An 18,218-nucleotide genomic window follows, 5' to 3' on the forward strand; every position below is an offset into this window, starting at 1 on the left:
CGATACATTTTAAATAATTATATAATGTTACCGTGATTTATACACCGGTTTATATAGCTTACTAATTTTTAACAATATCATATTCACTCTTTAAATTTTTTGTATTTTTCAATATTCTTTATTTTTGTTTTAAATTGTCATTTTTTAAAATACGATTGGTTATATATTAAATTTCATATAATAAATAGTTCTAGCAATTTTTTAATGTTCCAAAAATTTCATTATAAAAAAATTATCCTCCCCCCTCCTCCCCGGTAGAAAATTCCTGGCTGCGCCTGATGGTTAACACGCTAATAAATGAAATGAGCTTTATTAATATTTGTATTCAATGCCTTTCTCTAATCATATATTAATGTTACTAGGAAAAAAATTATATAAAATCTAATTGAATCTTAAAATATTATTTTATTTTCATCAATTTTTTTTTAATATAGAAAATGATCGGATAAGTTTTTTCATAAAAATCTTATATCTTGTGTATATCTTCTTAAGAACTTGCCCAACTCTAGTTATTGGATTTATGCTAGAATGCTCTATCCCAAAAGTTTGCAAGTCTATAATAATTCATGAGCATTACTACTATTAAAAGAGAAAGACGTTTAAATATTAACATTGATTTCTGGTTGTATTTTTTTGAACAGACCTTGAGTCGACTGTCAACAAAACCCTCCATGGCCAGTCCGTGAGCCTAAAAATCGATTATGCGGGTCTCTGGTCACCGATATAAGAGTGTGAATTAATGATACTAATATCATGTTTATTTTATATGGCAAGACACTTATATCATATTTAATAAGTTTTACTTTAATTAAAACTAAGGCAAGTAATTTATTAATATTACTTGAGCTGTTTTAAGTGTGATCATTAGAAATATCTACATTCGACTAGGGGATTTCAAGTGGGGTAAAGTAAAACGAAATAATATGTATGTTTGTTTTTTTATTATATTTTAAATACTCAACTTCAAAAAGCCCCTTCATGCAGATTGCAGAAACAAGCCTGATGGATATTTTGCTGATGAAAAGACTCAATGCACATGTTATTATAGATGTTTTGGTTATGAAGCTATCGATTACCATTGCTGTGTACAAGGTGAGTTATTCTTAGTTGTATTTAAAATTTGTATTTTTGATAAAATAAAATTTATTCTGAAATAAGATTCTGTACCAGCCAATATGTCTTTAGGTGAGCAATGTAAAACTAAAATACAAAATTTGTAGCTTTATCTATTTAACAAACCTCTATATATTATTTATCACTTCTCCCCCTTCCACATTTTACTCAAAATTAAGGTTTGATATTCAATGAACGAGCCTTAGGTAAAATACCAGATAAATCTCCAGAAAATCCAGTGTGCGACTTTTATCAAGAAGCCCGGAGGGACTGCCCCAGGATATCCGGATTTGCTGATATGACTTGTGTTAGGGTCCCAGAGGATAAATTTTACGGTACTGTGGATGATGGCTGCAAGAGTTTTTATGGTTGTTTTAGAGGAGCTACGCTTATAAGAGATAGGTGCCCCGAAAATTTGCTTTTCGATGATGAAATGCAATCTTGTAATTACCCCGAGTTTGTAAACTGCGGTAGAGGCAAATAAATTTTAAAAAATGTTAGTATATAAGGAAGAAAAAATTAATGATTCTGTTATTTCGGAAATTTTTTTTATATTAAAATATTTAGAAACCAAAACATTTTTTTATAATATTGATATATTTATTAAAAAAATTTTCACATTGTCAATAACTTTATATATATATATGTATATTAAATTATATAAACAAAAATTGTCATCCAATTAGTTAATTAGCAAATTCATAAATAATGTTCTAATTTATTTCATTCTCATTTCATCTTAAATAAAATAATATTGTATGCAATAATATTATAATGATCAATAAGAATTCTCATACGTAATAAAACAAACATCTTAACAAATATTCAATTAAATGCTTCTTCATAAGTAAGACTGATCATTATAATAAGGATTTTGAACCGAATTTATATTATAAGATTGATTAATGAGAGATGTATTTAGGGTAGCAGGATTTGAAGTCTGAAAATTTGCATTATTAAAGCTTCCCAAAACCAAATTGGGCTTAAAACTAGTAATAAATGGGGAAATCATAGAATAATTCTGCCAATCTATCGAAGGATTACTCTTAAACTTTTTTGTTTGATCGTTATGTAGAGAGGGATTTTGAATTAAAGGCCTGTTGTTGGAAACAATATTATTGGCAACAGGAGCAGGTAGAGGTAACAAGGAAGTACCTGGTTCATTTTTAAGGATAGGTGGACATGACAATGTTGAAGAAAACTTTTTATCCATCATAAGAGGAGATGGAAGAGAGATATCCATGAGTGATGGTATATTTGAGCTAGGTAAGTTTTTGAATAAAGGTTTCGAACCCGAATTGACTATATAATCTGTGGATGTTCGCGGGTTGGAAAGCAAGGACATAGTATTATTAGGGGTATTATAAATGTTACGCACCTTTTTTAAAAAGTTAGGGTTATTGTTGTGGTGATCTTTAAAACCATTATTATTGCTAACTTGATTTGTATTGCTTAAAGTATTCATGTTCATATTAAACATAAGATTAGGATTGCTTAAATTTGTATCATAATTGTTCATACTGTGCATGATTAAATTGTTCTTAGGATTCAAATTGTCCATACAGTTAGTGTTATTCATATTGGCCATCATATTATAGCGATTGTTGTTCATCATATCATTCAAGCTATTCGTATTATTAGTCATATTTAAAGTGTTATTTACACTATTCATATGGACCCCGCTTATGTTGGTCATATCATTTATATTCGATTTTATATTGCTCACGTTGGTAAGATTATTGTTCATATTGCTAAAATTATTTATCATAACGTTGTTTTGTATATTGGTCATATTATTCATCATTACATTGTTTTGTATATTGGTCATATTATTCATCATTACATTGTTTTGTATATTGGTCATATTATTCATCATACTGTTCATCATATAAACGTTATTCATCATGATATTGGGATTGAAAAAATAGTTGTAATTAGGAAGCAATCCCGAGGCATTTACATTGCAAAACTGTTCGTGATTGTTCAAAATGTTATTATGAAGAAGAATAGAGGAATCAGACAAGAAACCCATTTGTATCAGGGCAAATTTGGCTGCTTCCATTCTAGCAACTTTTTTACTTTCACTAGGAGCGGGTGGCACATATTTTCGGCCTTTGACAATTACCTACATGATCGTGATACATAATATTTGTGTTAATAATCTGTTTATACTTATTTAAACTCTATATAAATATTTTACAATTATAAAAACAGTAAAAAATGTCATTAAAATCAATTTGTTTAAAACTTTTTTATATCAATAAATAGCGTAGAGTAAGTAAAACGAATATAATAATAATAATATTGTGCATTCAAAAAAAAATACAACAATATTAATATTTAAAAATTACATAAAATAAATTATATAAAATTGCTCTATTTTCCCCTGAATTATTCTTATAATTCTGATGCTAATAAAATATTTTAAAAACTTTCAAATAAATTATTTTTAAAAAATTATATAGCACCTGCATCAAAAATGGGTTGTAAGATAAATCGCTGAATTCGGGGTCTGACCATTTCATTTTTTGACAAATTTCATTAAGAGCCGACACAGGATGTTTAACTTAGAGATAAAACGAAATAATCATAAAATATATTTTATAATATTATATTTTAATTAGTTTTTGTTAGTGATATATTACCTAGAGATGCTTGGAATCGCTCATCTTTGGCGAATTCTGATAAAGATCTTAAACCTAATTAAAAAGAATAAATTAGTTTTTTTGCTTATATATATAAGATAACCCGTAGAGGTACCCATAGCCCAACCCGGATTTGTGAATTTTACAGCTGCCCTGCCCCGATTTTTGGTCGTACTTGTTTTTAAAACAGGACATTTATAAAAATATAAATATGCTGGTCGTAATATTGGTTTGTTTAAAATGAAAATAAATAATATGAGAGATAGATTATATTTTAATTTTTAAGTGTTCTGTTAATTAAAATCAGGTTCTAAAAATATTTTAAAGTTTCAAGCATGAGGGTCTCTGAAACAATGTAAGTACAATAAATTGTTCTATATTTTTGCGAACGTATAATATAATAATAATGTCAATCAGATATTTTATATGGCTAAATAAAGTATTTTAACTCAAAAAATAATTATTGATAATTCAAATTATTTATTATAATTGATAGTTAAATATTATTAATAAAATCTAACCAATCCTATCGTATTTGAGTTCCAATTTGATGGAGTCACTATCGTCGATGTCTCTTTCCATCCTACCCAAGGTTTTGCCTGGTTTCCAACCCATCTTATTCATCAGTTTCAAGGCCACGTTACTAGGCTTATAGTTATGGTCTCGCATTAAATAATCCTAATATAAAATGGGAAAAACATTCTTAAGATATAATTCTGACTTTTAACCAAGAATGATAAATAATATTTATAAGAGGCGATTCATAAATTTTTCACCAATCCGATAATAATACATACCCCAATACCTGATACTTACTTATATTGATTTTTTTTACCAGATATCCTTAAACGAATTTCATATAAAAATTAATTTTCTATTTAAAAATAAACAACTAACTTTCACCAATGATTAAGTATATTTTGTTTTTTTACTCCATAACAGTTAATAATCACATTTAAAATATGGAATTGATTTATCGCTAAATCAAGATTTTAGCCAAAAATTAATATCTATGTCTAGTTCGGCAATAGGAGTCAGTTCAAACCTTTCTACCTCTGTGGGCAAAATCTTAGAGCTTAGATAATCTTTTTATCTTAATTTAGCTTTTTTAAATCGGTTAAACGAGCAGTTTAATTACACTAGCTAAATATGAATTGTTAGATATCTTACAATCCTTTTCTTGTTACAGATATTATAACATCAAATTTTTCTTTTAAAATAATTCAATTTTATAAATAAATTTAATATTGGTTTCTTTTATTAATTTATAATTATTATGAAATTAATTATATATAAAAAATGATAATATAATTTACACAATAATAAAATAACGGAAAAAAAATATATATCGGATCGGATCAGTTTTTTGAAAATATCGACCTGATCCAATATTTAATATCGGACAGCCCTAAATACTTATACCAAATTGAACTGCCTACTTTATTATTTTATAAAAATCGGATCAATTTTTTTTCAATTTCTAATAAAAAAATTAACAATTAAATCTTCTAACTGTAATTTGAGCTTTTTATAATTAGAGGTTCTCATTAATACGAACAATTCATCATTTTCTGCTTATTTTACAACTAATTTGTTAAAAGTGGATGCATATTTAATTTGATAAGGAAACAAAAGAATTGGCCCAATTGACCTTGGAATACAAATATTTTGCGATGTTTTGAGGAAAAAAAAATATATACTATATATTTAAACCGTGGGCAAATCAGGAACATAAGCATCGTTAGGATTTTGCGATTTTTTCTCCAAAGGTTTTTCAGGATTCGTGGTCACTTTAGTATGCCATTCGGCTATCTTTAATTTTATATAAAAGATATTTTTTTAATTTTTAATAATACCTTCGTGATCAAGTATTCGTGAACATTTTTATATTATATTTAAGGTGTACTCGATTAAAATACAGAACTTGATGCGCTTATATTAAAAAAATATACAAATGGGTAAACAAAGCACAGATTGTAAAATTCGTATCCTAAGATCATCGTAATGCATCAAATGTAATGTGTTTTATTATGAAATAAAAATAATAGATGATAAATAATAGTCATTATTTGCATTAGAATATCATTGATGATGTGGAACATGTATTTCCTTTATATAAACTTCAAATAAATTTTCTAATGTGTTATTTGAGTCTATTCCATATTAAATATTAGGTTATACCTTTAATAAAATTGTCGACAGAAAAAAAGGTCGCAAAAATGGTTTAAAAAAACTTATAATCGGATAATAAAATATGGTTAATGTTTTATTGTAATTAAGCATTAGAAAGAATAAGATTGGTATAAACATTCAGTGTATATAGTGATGGTATTATTATTTATTAATTAGAGGTTAATAACCTTACCGTACGTTTTCATTTATAAATTATTAAATAAAATATATATTATTAACGAATAAGATTTCAAAAACTGATCAACACAACTTCGTTTTTCAATCCCTTATTAAGTCGATTTTTTAGTCAACCCCTAATAATTTGTAAATATGTGTATTAGATGTCATTTTTATTAGTATATTGGAAAAAGTAAAAAGATATAGACTATGTTAGAAAAGGCATGACATATTCTTAAATACCCTTTCAATCATAATATAAACTAAATGCATTATTTTCATTTATTAACTTTGCTAATGGTTAAGGAAGGAACGGTTTTAATAATCAAATATCATTGCGCAATTGTAATAAAGCTTTTAAAAATATCACCGTAGCTGGAATACTTCATCGTACTTCACGCGGTAAACGAAGTAGAGGTTAGATCAGTAATGGGATATGCTAAATCTAATATGCAATCTATTCAAACCATAACACCCAACCATCTGCCGAAGAGCTAAATAAAGTGCATGGAGGCCGGTTGCTTTGGAAAAGAAAGATCCTTTCCCTAACGAGAACCGAATAATAATAACAATAATATTCTATAATTGCATAATGATATTTGACTATTAAAAAAATGCTAATATACTCCCAGGAAAATAGGAGAATATTATGAAGTTTGATACTATCTATAAGGAACTTTTTAATCAAGATATGATTATCATTTACATATAACCTTATAAAAAAACAATTATGTTTAGCAAGTAAAACTAAATAAAAAGAGAAAATAATAGGACTTATATTATTATTTATGTATTACATTCACCTTCAACTATTCCAAAAATTATCCATTGGTTTTCAACGAGATTCTGTACCTGTTAAACGTCAGAAGGCTAAGTTTAAATTTTTTTTATTAATATCTCTTAGACTAATTCTATATTTTTTAATAATAACAAAAATATATGTATTTTAATAGATGGGCAATATTAAAATACATATTAAATTAAAGCACATCAGGTTATTTCTGCGAAACGCATTACTGATAAATAATAATTTTGCTATGTAATATTAAACGCGAAGTTACTTATTAGTCTAAGTATAAAGTGATTTGGATCGAAGTTAATTTATATGGGGTAACTAGGGCTAGATTAATATTTTGGTGCTATGGAACTAGTTATGGGGTAGTTTGATTTTTGTTTTAAAAACGGGTGCATTATATAGTCTCTTATATTTAAAATAATTTTCAGACCAATCAAATAAGTTGCGTATTATAAATATAAATAATGCTTTCGTTGTAAAGCATTTCGCGGAAATTATATGTAACCAAATTAAGGTCCAGTGGGGTAAATAGACTCAAATTATGAGAAGAGTAAATGAGATTATGGAGAGGGTTATCATAACTTAACACTTTTAAAATGACTAGCATCTATAAAAAAAATATTGTAATTCATGATTATTATATTTTAAAATAGTAAGGATGTACCTCCGGGAAATTTTACTATAATGGAAGAAATTCTATGGAAAAAATGGTAAAAGAGATAGAAAAAATGGGAAATTTTGAGTGAATATTGTAACAATACCTTACTTAATATGTTATCAAGTATGAAGAAAATTACATTAGTATTTTATTAACTTTATTTATTAAAAATATTATTATAAATCATAAATATTGATAAAATTAATATATTCCATATCGGTATCGATAGACATGATTGAATCGTGGAATTAAAAAGGGAACCTAAATAATTACCCGTTATTTTATTATCATATGAGCGAGCTGTATCAATATCTATTAAATACGAATTGGATACACTAATAAGTATACCAATTTTTTTTAACTTTTCCATTATTTAACCTTTCTAGACCATATTCTTTTCTATGCCTTACTACACTGGTGGGTGACATTGATAAAAGTCATAACTGCTAATATAATTATTAAAATACAGTTCCTTCCATAATGGTAGCCGGTCTAAGAATCATACCCTTTCCCAAACATCTGTTCCACTCCAAAAACATTCATTTGGACGTTATTTTGCCAACTAATATTTAAATTTAGGTTTTGAATTTAATTAAAAGTTCAATTATTAATAAATTTTGACATCTGTTTAATTATTATAGCAGAATAGTGAATCTAATATATTTGCTTTTTACTGAAAAGAATAACAAGGAAAAATTATAATCATGTTAATATCGCAATTGGAATATTAAGATGGAATGCAAATCTATAAATCTTAAATTGCATTATACACTTACGATATCATTGTACAAGCCCCAAAGTTTAAGTACCTTTAATAAGTGACATTTTAAAAACATTATCTAAATTGACAAAATACAATTGTTATAAAATGCTTCGAAACTGTTAGATTCGGGTTTCATTTTAATTTTTTTCTTCTAATTTGTAAAACTAATTGCATCATAATAATTAGTAGGGAAATTGTATGAACTACAAATGAAGAAAGCGGTATTAACTAGTGTTGTAAATTGTTTGGTTGGGTCGAATAACCAAATGGGTCGATCTGGTCGATCAAATTCATAGAATCGGACTCTGGCAACGACCTGATTATCAACCCAAAACCAACTTAACGTATTTTATTGTGAATATTTTACTTAGTCATATTTTTATGAATAGAGGATGAGAAGTTCAATATTAGCATAGAAATAATTATCTTTATTAATAGATCCCCTTTTATACAAATTTTTCTCTTCTTAATCTGAAAATATTTAATATTTTTACTTTACACTAGAAATCGAGTTTGTGATCATAAACTCAAATTAAAAACTCGAAGACGAGTAATTCAATATTTTTTTAAAAAATTTTTCATATCTTGATCTGCAAATATTATATATATTTTTCACTATCAACTTGAGTCGCGAAATCGATTTATGATCGTCTAAGATTAATATTGTTAAAGCTCCGTTTGACATTTAGTTTGAGTTAGTTAAAATTTTTGTTTATATTGCGGTATTGACGCCTTTGGTATATCCCGAATACCTTACTCTAATTTATTTCTGATCATGATGATAGTTTTAGGTTGCGGTTCAGGGAAATTTTAATGAAGAAAAATAAGAAATATTATAATTATAAAAAATGAAACTATTAATTATCTTGCATTATTTTGCGATGAGATTTATTGTAGTTATAGAATATTCTAAACGAGTTGAATGGTTTTTAAAAGTTTAAAATATTTCAATGATTATATTAGTTAATAATTTCAAACTGTCATTTTAATACTAATAATAAAATTTTCTATAAATTAAATAGTAACTCGAGAAGTAGTTCACTTCAATATTAATTAAATAATTAGCATCGAGTTAAAAATAATTTTGTCGATATATCAAATATCACCAAAAAAAAATGTGGGTAAGCATTTATTTATTTAATTAATAATTTTTATTGGATCTGTCCTAAAGTCGTAAAAATTGGCTTAGGTCGAGTTTAATTTTAAGACGAAATGTGTTTATTTGTTATTTAACCCTAATTCGCTAAACATGGATGTGCACATGTCTTTCAAAATTTTTGATATTGCCACCCCCTCCCCACATTTTTTTATATAATTCAAAATATTCTACATCCGGTATACATATGCACCATAAAATTACAAGAAAAATCTAGTATGATAAGTGATTTTTCTTAAATTGTGGCTTTAATGTAAATTGGAATTAGAAGAAATCAATCATGAGTATTCTATAAATTTGCTTAAGTGTTTGGATTGTCGGCAGAAATATCTGTTTAACAATGTAATTAGAAGTGGGATTTATATGGATCCCAGGTTACCAAAATGGAAATCCATCAATTGCTGATAGGATAAATTTATAATCTCTTACTTTAAATAAATCTATTTTATTTTAGGATCATCTGATGTCTACATGGAAACAAATTCAAATGTTTGATAAGCCAAAAGTTTTGATAGTTATGATGAAATTTTTATGGATCATTAAATTAAAAATTAAAAAATAGATCTTATAACTTGATAAACCATGATATAAACAAAAGATAATTATCTATAAATATTAAAATATGTGTGACCTTTGTATAAAATACTAGTTTGATTTCCTCCGAAATTTTATTTAATTCTTCTAAACTTATAAATTGGTTATTTTGCAATAAACAATTAAAATTATATATATTCAATTGCTCACTATGACTAGTGTATTGTTAACTCGGTATTTTTATATCATAATACCGAGGTTCAAGAGAGACCGGGGATAGTGTTATACCGTGAAATTTTTTTAAAATATTAATTAACCATAGATATGTAATAAAACTTCGTTAAAATATCTTTGAAAATTTGCTTAATCTATTTTTTATAGCACTTCAATTTTATATGGATAAATATAACCCTGGTCCCCCATAGTAGATTTTTGTATTGTGACAATCTAGGTTTAATATTATTGGATTCGTCACTGCTTACAATTATTCCCCACCAAGCTCACATAAAAAAAAATTTCTAAAATTAATTAAAAACAGATCGCATATACATTATAAACTTAATATATGTATATTATTTATTTAAATAAAACGACTATTTTAATTAAATAAATATAACAAATATTTATTTAAGTAAATATAATTATTGTAATTTTATATAAGTGTTTATTTATATAATTCGCCTCTTAGATTGAATACCTAGTCATAGCAAGACAATAGGGCTAGACATTGTTTGAGCGTATTAGACAACATACGATACCTTTTTTTCGTGATCGTATCTCCCACGTGAGAATACCTGCTCGCTTGCGACAGTTGTTTGCTGTACTAGATAATCCCTTGCCATTTGTGATTGGGATGGAAATCGTGCCTGGTTTCCACTCCATCAATCTAGAACATTGACGCTTCCTGGACAAACCGGTTCCCTTAAAAATTCATTGACATCACTATCAAACACACTCATGCCTACATTTTTCTTTCAAGATGTCATTAAAAAAATACATATCAGATAATTTAATTTATATACTTTTTTATCCTGCAAAATGCACAGATGTCAAATTATTATCTGTTATCATCTATAAATTTATATATTGTCTTATAAAATGAAGAATATTTTCTAAATAAGTTTTTAAAATTTTCAAAATACTTGGATATTACATAAATATATTTAGAAATTAAGGATTTTTTTTATCTGGGGGTCTAAAAACGAGAAGGCATAATCAGCAAAATTTGTCATTTCCCCATATAATGATTGCATTTTAACAGCATTTTAGATGCTGCTATCTTTATTATCTGATATTCATTCTTTGTAGCATGATATTAAATTTTCGTGCATGCAATTTAAAAATAAGATCATCATCCTAATAGTTAAAGGTTGTGAACTTATTTCGCCATTATTCTATAGAAGGGACTATCGAATTTCTCTAGATTTTTTAATAGTCGTCGCAGCTCCTTATTAATAACAACATGTTTTCCTGGGCATAATTGACCTAATTCAATAATGGAATTAATATTCTCTATTAAATAAATATATTAATGTAAACAATGATATAAAATTTAATAGTTTGTAAAAATAATACATTACTTACAGCAGTTATTACTATATATAAATCCGTCAAAAATATAATTATTAAAAAATCAAGTAATATATGTAAATTATCAATCAGTTTGGTTCCTATAGCATAACATACTGTGATATTACAATTCATTTTATCAGTAGTGAATGGGTATTGTAGGGATTTTCAGTTCAGAATTAAGAATATCAGTAGTATTTTATTTGGTTAAAGTATATGTAAAACGAGTGAATGAATAATAATATATAAATATTCAAATATAATTTAACGTATACTTATATAACAAGAAAAATAATTATGTATATAGTATATAGCTGCAGAACAGTAAAATAAACATTTATATAACAAAGTTAATATATATCTTTTTAAAATGGTATATTAACCTTTTTGTTGTTAATTAAATAAACATACTATATAAAATATATGCAACATGCATAGGTAGCATCCAAAAATTTACATTAAGGAAAGGAATTATTACATTATATTGGGTAAGGGATGAAATAACAATAATTACTATACCAACAAATCATAGAAAAGGTTTGCGAAGGGGTAATATAGCTAGCTATCCATAATAGTAATTATAATTTTAACTTAAAAAAACTATACATTACACTATGTGGGGATATTAAAATGGTAATATAATATTTCCCAATAATGGGTTAACTTTAAATATTATATTACAAAAGACCTTAATAAACTAATTTAATATAATTAATCATATAATTTCCTATTATGGATTAAAATTATATATTACATTTTAAACTTACAATATAATAATACACTTATATACTATAAATTGTCATACAAATCAACAAAAAAATTATTTTTTTAAATAAGCAGCTCTTTGTTTTTAGTATGCCATGCTAGCACAGGAATATATGGTAATTGTTTTCATGTCGTGAGTAATCATCAATTTTTCTTTTAATAAGTGGTTCTTAGTCTTCAGTACCATACCATGCGAGCACAGGAATTATACGGGGCTTCTTCCCCACCAGCTTACAATAAGCTGGTGCCCGTATCCTCCACCTTGTAAGGATTTTTAGCCCAGAATTATGAATATCAGTAATATTTTATTTGGTGTATATGTAAAACGACTGAATAATAATATATAATTATAAATATATCCAAATAAAAATAATTATGTAAATCGTATATAGCAGCAGAACAGTAAAATAAACATTTATATAACAAAGCTAATATATCTTTTTAAATTGGTATATTAACTTTTTTTGTTGTTTATTAAATAAACATACTATATAAAATATATACAACAAATATTGCTTAACATTGTTTGTTTCCCTCGTCCCCATACTAAGCAGTAAATATCAGATTTGATAATTAATTGTTTTAATGAATTGCAAATTATGGAAAAGGTATTCACAATTACCCACAACAATGGGAAAACATTGTAAGTGGCGTTAATATTTTAAAAGATCATTTCCAACTATTTTACAAATCAAATTATGCAACCATCGTTGTCCAGCCCATGTAATTAATCCTATAGAACAAGATGGACTAGAATTTTTGATAAATTGGAACTCATCCAAAAGCCCGTCAAGCAAGTTTACTACTTCCCCAAAATTTAAGGAACAATATACCAAAATAAGTGGTGGTACCATAATTCCGCTAGACATGGCTTCACGCTGGAATAGAACGTATCTAATGAAATGTAAAAAGGTATTATTTTTATAAAGTTCGCTGGGGTGGCCCAGTAGTGTATGATGAAGATTGGAAACCTAAGGTCCCAGATTCAATCCTGGTAAGGAACTAAAAAATTTCGGGGTTTTCTTCTAAGACGGATGTGTATAGACATATGATATGATAAATTTCTGAACTGAGAAATGCCGACAGGCTTGGATAGCTGGGTGCTAGGATACTTCAATAAACCAAATAAGACGGCCAGATGAACTCGTGTCATTATTGGAGTGTTAATAAATTTTATTGTATATTGTTATTTAAAGAAATAGGTCTAAATAAAATTTTTAAAATTGATACATGACTATGCTTTGTATTTTTAACTATATTTTTTTTCCTATAAATAAAATAAAAAATTTATGACTAGTTTTTTAATTATGATTTAAATATAGAATTTTTTTATTTCAAAAATTCTTAAACCCGAGCTCAAGCCGGACCAAACCCGGGTTCAAAAATATTTCCCTGAACCGAACCCAAACCCACCTATGTTTTTACCTTAAACCAAACCCGAACCGAGCCTAGGCAAAAATTTTGCCGGGTTCGCATCCCTGGTTTTATACCTCACATATCTATGGCTAATTAATGTTTAAGAAAAATGCTGCGGAAAAACACTATCCCCGGTAAAAATACCGAGTTATAGTAGAAGATATCTTTATTTTTTAAGACAATATATTGGTCATGGTTAACAATTGAGTATGTATAATTTTAATAAGTGTTTATAGCAAAACAATTAATTATAAGTTTAGAAGAATTAAATAAAATTTCAGAGGAAATCAAACAAGTATATTGTACAAAGATCATCTCAATTATTCTAATATTTATAATTATCTTTATAAAAATAAATTTTTGTTTTGTTAAAAAAACATCATGGTTTGACAAGTTATAAGATTCAATTTTTATTTATTTTTAATTTAATGACCAGTAAAAATTCTATCAAAACTATTAAAACTTTTGGTTTATCACAACTTTAATTTATTTCCATGTAGACATCAGATTGTCCCAAAATAAAATAATTTATTTAAAGTAAGAGATTATAAATTTACCCTATAGTCAGCGATTTATCATTTTCAGATGGATAGATTCTATTTTGGAAATTAAACCTATAAATCCCACTTCTAAATATATTATTGTTAAACAGATATTTCTGCCTAAGATCCAAACACCTAAGCAAATTTATAGAATGCTCATTTTTGATTTCTTCTAAATCCATTTTATATAAAAGCCACAATTTAAGAAAAATCCTATTATGCAAGATTTTTCTTGTAATTTTATGGCACATATGTATATTAATTATAATACAAATAGATATGTTTGAATTGTATAAAAAAAATTTGTATTTTTTAAAAATTGTTCGATATATATGGGAGGGGGGGGGGGGGTAGTTAAAATAAAAATGAAAAACATATGTGTAGGCCCATGTTTAGCAAATTATGGTTAAATAACAAATACATTTCAGCTTGAAATTAAACTTGAGCAATTATTGCAGTGATGTGACCCAACTTCAGCTAACACTTCTAAGGCTTAAGCCTAAGCCAATTTTACTTTAGGCAAGACCCTAGTAAAAATATTAATTAAATAAACATATACTATATGAATTTTTTTGACAAATTCCCATAATAAATTTATTTTTTTAGTCCTAGAATAATTATTTCAAATTCTATGCTATTTATTTAATTAATATTGAATTGACCTATTCATGCCATGATTTGCAGATCTCTAGTATAAAGTAAAAAATATATATTTTGCAGATCTTAAGAACAATTTATAAAAAAAGGAATCTAATATTAATTATTAATAAGATAATTATTTCTATGTGAATATTGAACTTCGTCCTCTAATTTTTAATTTGGGTACATGATCACAAACTCGATTTCTAGTGTAGAGTAAAAATTTTACAATATTTTCAAATTAAGAATAGAACAAATTGTAAAAAAAGGAATCTAATATTATTGTGCAGCAGCCAGGGCCCTAAGCTCAAATACATGGGCCAGGTCCTATTTTATTTTATTTTTTAAATAAACCTGTGTGCCTGAAAATATTGAACCAGTCTGGGCCAAAAAAAAAATTTAAAAGAAATCCAGCTGGGCCGCCAAATGGTACTTCTGCAGGTCTCTGAATATTATTAAAGATCATTATTTCTATGCTAATATTAAACTACCCATTCTATATCCATAAAAATCTTTATTAAGTTGTTTGGGTTGGTGCTAGGTGATACTGGGGTAGATGCTTTTGTTGGAGGGTTGATGTTTGGATCAATGCTCAGGTGGATTCTCAGGTCCTTTTTTGGGTTTATAGATTAAATAAGCCAGATCATTCCATTTAGTTGGGTTGGGTTTGGTTCATTTTTTTCGAACAAAAATCTGTTGTGTAAAACCAACTATTTAACCAAACTTCTATTAACTCTTACCAATGTCTGTCATTTAAGAAAATAATTTTGATATATCACACCATTGATAGAAGGTAAAAAAAATTATTGCTCAATAAAATATTATGCAAAGAATTATATATATATATATATTATATCAGAATTTTTTTTTTAAATATTAAAATATTTGAAAGGTAATATACTTATTTTTTTGTTGTAATTAAAGTGTAGATTGATTTTTGAAATAGATTTAAAAAATATTGAGTTATAAACCATATAAATTGGCAGAGATATTAATAGAAAATGGTATCAAATATATTAAAATTAAAAATATTGGTAAAATAAATGCAAGTTATAAAAATCTGACCAAAAAAGTAAATGTAATATAATGGGAAGAGGTAGACAAAATAAAATATTATTATCTAATATATAATCTCCATAATCAAGAAGTGATGTTTTCCTATAACATTAATTTTATTTTATCTATCAACTTTCCTATCATCTTAATACTATAAAATTAAAGGTTTTAATTTATTTAAACTGGGATGATGTTGGGAGAAAAAATAAACACATTTAAAATACCCACAAAGAGGAGGATTTGTAAGAAAATAATTTGGGAAACATCATTTACTAATTATTCCTATTGAAAACATATTTTTTAAACATTGAAGCCAGGCCTGGTTTATAGGTTTGTAAGATAATAATATAAAATGTGAAAATATTTTCAAATACACACTTATCAAATAATGTTTGAAGATATTATAAACTTTAGTGTCTATTTCCTTCATTTTTTGTGCTCCAATTTCATCAGAAGGATTTACTGTCAGTGATTTCACAATTTGGCTTCTTTCTAAAATATAATTTTGTATATTCTGGCTATCAGCACTAGGCTATAAAATAAAGTTATAATATTAAATATTTTTATTAATTACATAATGGGATTTTCCAGAAGATATTGGAAATATTTTTTGCTTTATAATAGGATCCGATTGATTGGGTAGCAACGATAACAAATTGGTTGTTAGTAACTGACTTGACAGAAGAGGGACTGTTGATGGTGTGCTAATTTGGGTCAAAATTGAAGATTTATATTCTAAGGCAGGTATGGATGAATAAGAAGATTTTTCAACATCTATAGATGTAATCTTTATATAAATATAATAAAATTATTCTAAAAATAAATATACCTGTGAAGTTGATATAATTTTCCTAACTGGCTCTGAATAAGGATGATTAATCTTACATTCATATGAACTTTTTTCATCAACAGATAAATTTTGACAAAATTCTAAAAAAAATAAAATAAATATATGGTAATTATGTATAAATCATTAACTTGTAAATTGTGTTATAGATTCATTACGCAGAGTTGATTGAAGCAATTTGGAAGGATCTTTTTCTTTTTTATCATTATGATCAATAGGCTTTGAAAATTTACCAATACAGTTATCAAGTTCATCAGCATTAATTTTAATATTCATTTTTGATATGTCATGTTTATTAGTTTTTCTTTCACTACTATTTTTAGCCATCTCTTTTATATTTCTTTTGTCTTGCTCTTGGATTTTTGCTATATCAAATATTTTCTTTTTGTCTATGTGAGATTTATCAACTTTTTTATCCTTAATTTCTCTTTTCTCTTTAATATCGGTATGATTATATTTTTGAGGTTTTATATCTGAAAACTTACCTTTTTTTTCAGAATAGTCTTTACTCCTTTTTTTATTTTCTTGCAATTTATGAGAGTTTTCACTGCTAGTTGATTTATCTAATATTTCAATTTTTTTGCCTTTATTAGAATAATAATTTTTTTCTTTTATTCTACTTGTTTTTTCTTTTTTAACAGGAGAATATTTGTTGCTTTCTAACTTATTAATGTATTGGATTTCATCTTTAGAAGTATTTAACTTTTTCGATTTTTTTTCTTTATCAGTAGATCTTGATCTTTTTCTTTCTTTGCGTTCATCCTTACATTTTTTATCCTTACGTTTGGAATAAGATCTGGATCTGGATCTAGATCGTGATATTGATTTGTTCCTATGTTTGGAAGATTTTCCCATTGAATTATGAAAGTAAAGAAAAAGTGATAAATGTAACACAGTTGACAAACAGATTACTGTCAAAATTATATTAAAAATAATATTACATATTAGAATGTGCTCATATCCTGGAGCTTATTCAAAATTGGGTGAAAATAACACATAAAAATCTATCAATGAATTAAAAAACAATTGCAATAAAATCTCCTTTTAAGGACAAGTTTAAGAATCTACTAGGGACTTGTAAGAGGCAGATTATAGCAGTAGCGTCGGAAGTAGGGTGTTAGGTGCAGGGACTCCAGTCCCCTAAAAATTTTGAATAGCCCCCTGAAACAAAGGAATTTTTTTAATGGCTCCCTAATATCCCACTGAACTAAAAATAAACCTTTTTGATAGCCCCCTGAACGATTTCTTTTATAATTATATCAAGTTTTATATAGATTTGATTTGATTATTCAAAAATTAATAAGTCTCTAGATTTTTATTAAATGAGTGCTTTATTAGATTGGATTAATACAATAAATTAAATTTTCATT

At 26.3% G+C, this 18,218-nt stretch overlaps 1 protein-coding gene across 2 annotated transcripts; it reads right to left on the reverse strand.

The window, feature by feature from the left end:
• Positions 1–1,779: 1,779 nt before the first annotated feature.
• On the reverse strand, positions 1,780–17,709 carry LOC135923393 (putative uncharacterized protein DDB_G0282133). 2 transcript variants are annotated; one of them, XM_065458111.1, is made up of 10 exons: positions 17,469–17,709; positions 16,980–17,432; positions 16,831–16,931; positions 16,576–16,788; positions 16,411–16,533; positions 5,472–5,570; positions 4,280–4,436; positions 3,759–3,812; positions 3,582–3,679; positions 1,780–3,238 (listed from the first exon to the last, which is right to left on the reverse strand). In XM_065458111.1, the coding sequence occupies exons 1-10, from the start codon at positions 17,701–17,703 to the stop codon at positions 1,955–1,957; spliced, it is 2,817 nt and encodes a 938-aa protein (XP_065314183.1). In that variant the 5' UTR covers positions 17,704–17,709; the 3' UTR covers positions 1,780–1,954. The 2 variants fall into 2 exon arrangements, with proteins under 2 accessions (XP_065314183.1, XP_065314182.1); XM_065458110.1 differs by having other exon boundaries at positions 16,980–17,709.
• Between the last annotated feature and the right edge of the window lie 509 nt (positions 17,710–18,218).

This window comes from Gordionus sp. m RMFG-2023, chromosome 2 (assembly GCF_954871325.1).
Source record: "Gordionus sp. m RMFG-2023 chromosome 2, tfGorSpeb1-WG-v2, whole genome shotgun sequence".
NCBI classification, from domain to species: domain Eukaryota; kingdom Metazoa; phylum Nematomorpha; class Gordioida; order Chordodea; family Parachordodidae; genus Gordionus; species Gordionus sp. m RMFG-2023.

Coding starts and splice junctions, on each gene's coding strand:
- LOC135923393 (XM_065458110.1), bottom strand. CDS start 17,703: ATGGGAAAATCTTCCAAACATAGGAACAAATCAATATCACGATCTAGA. Junction 16,789..16,830: donor AAATTATATCAACTTCACAG/GTATATTTATTT, acceptor ATTTATATAAAG/ATTACATCTATAGATGTTGA. Junction 16,534..16,575: donor CTTCTGGAAAATCCCATTAT/GTAATTAATAAA, acceptor TTTATTTTATAG/CCTAGTGCTGATAGCCAGAA.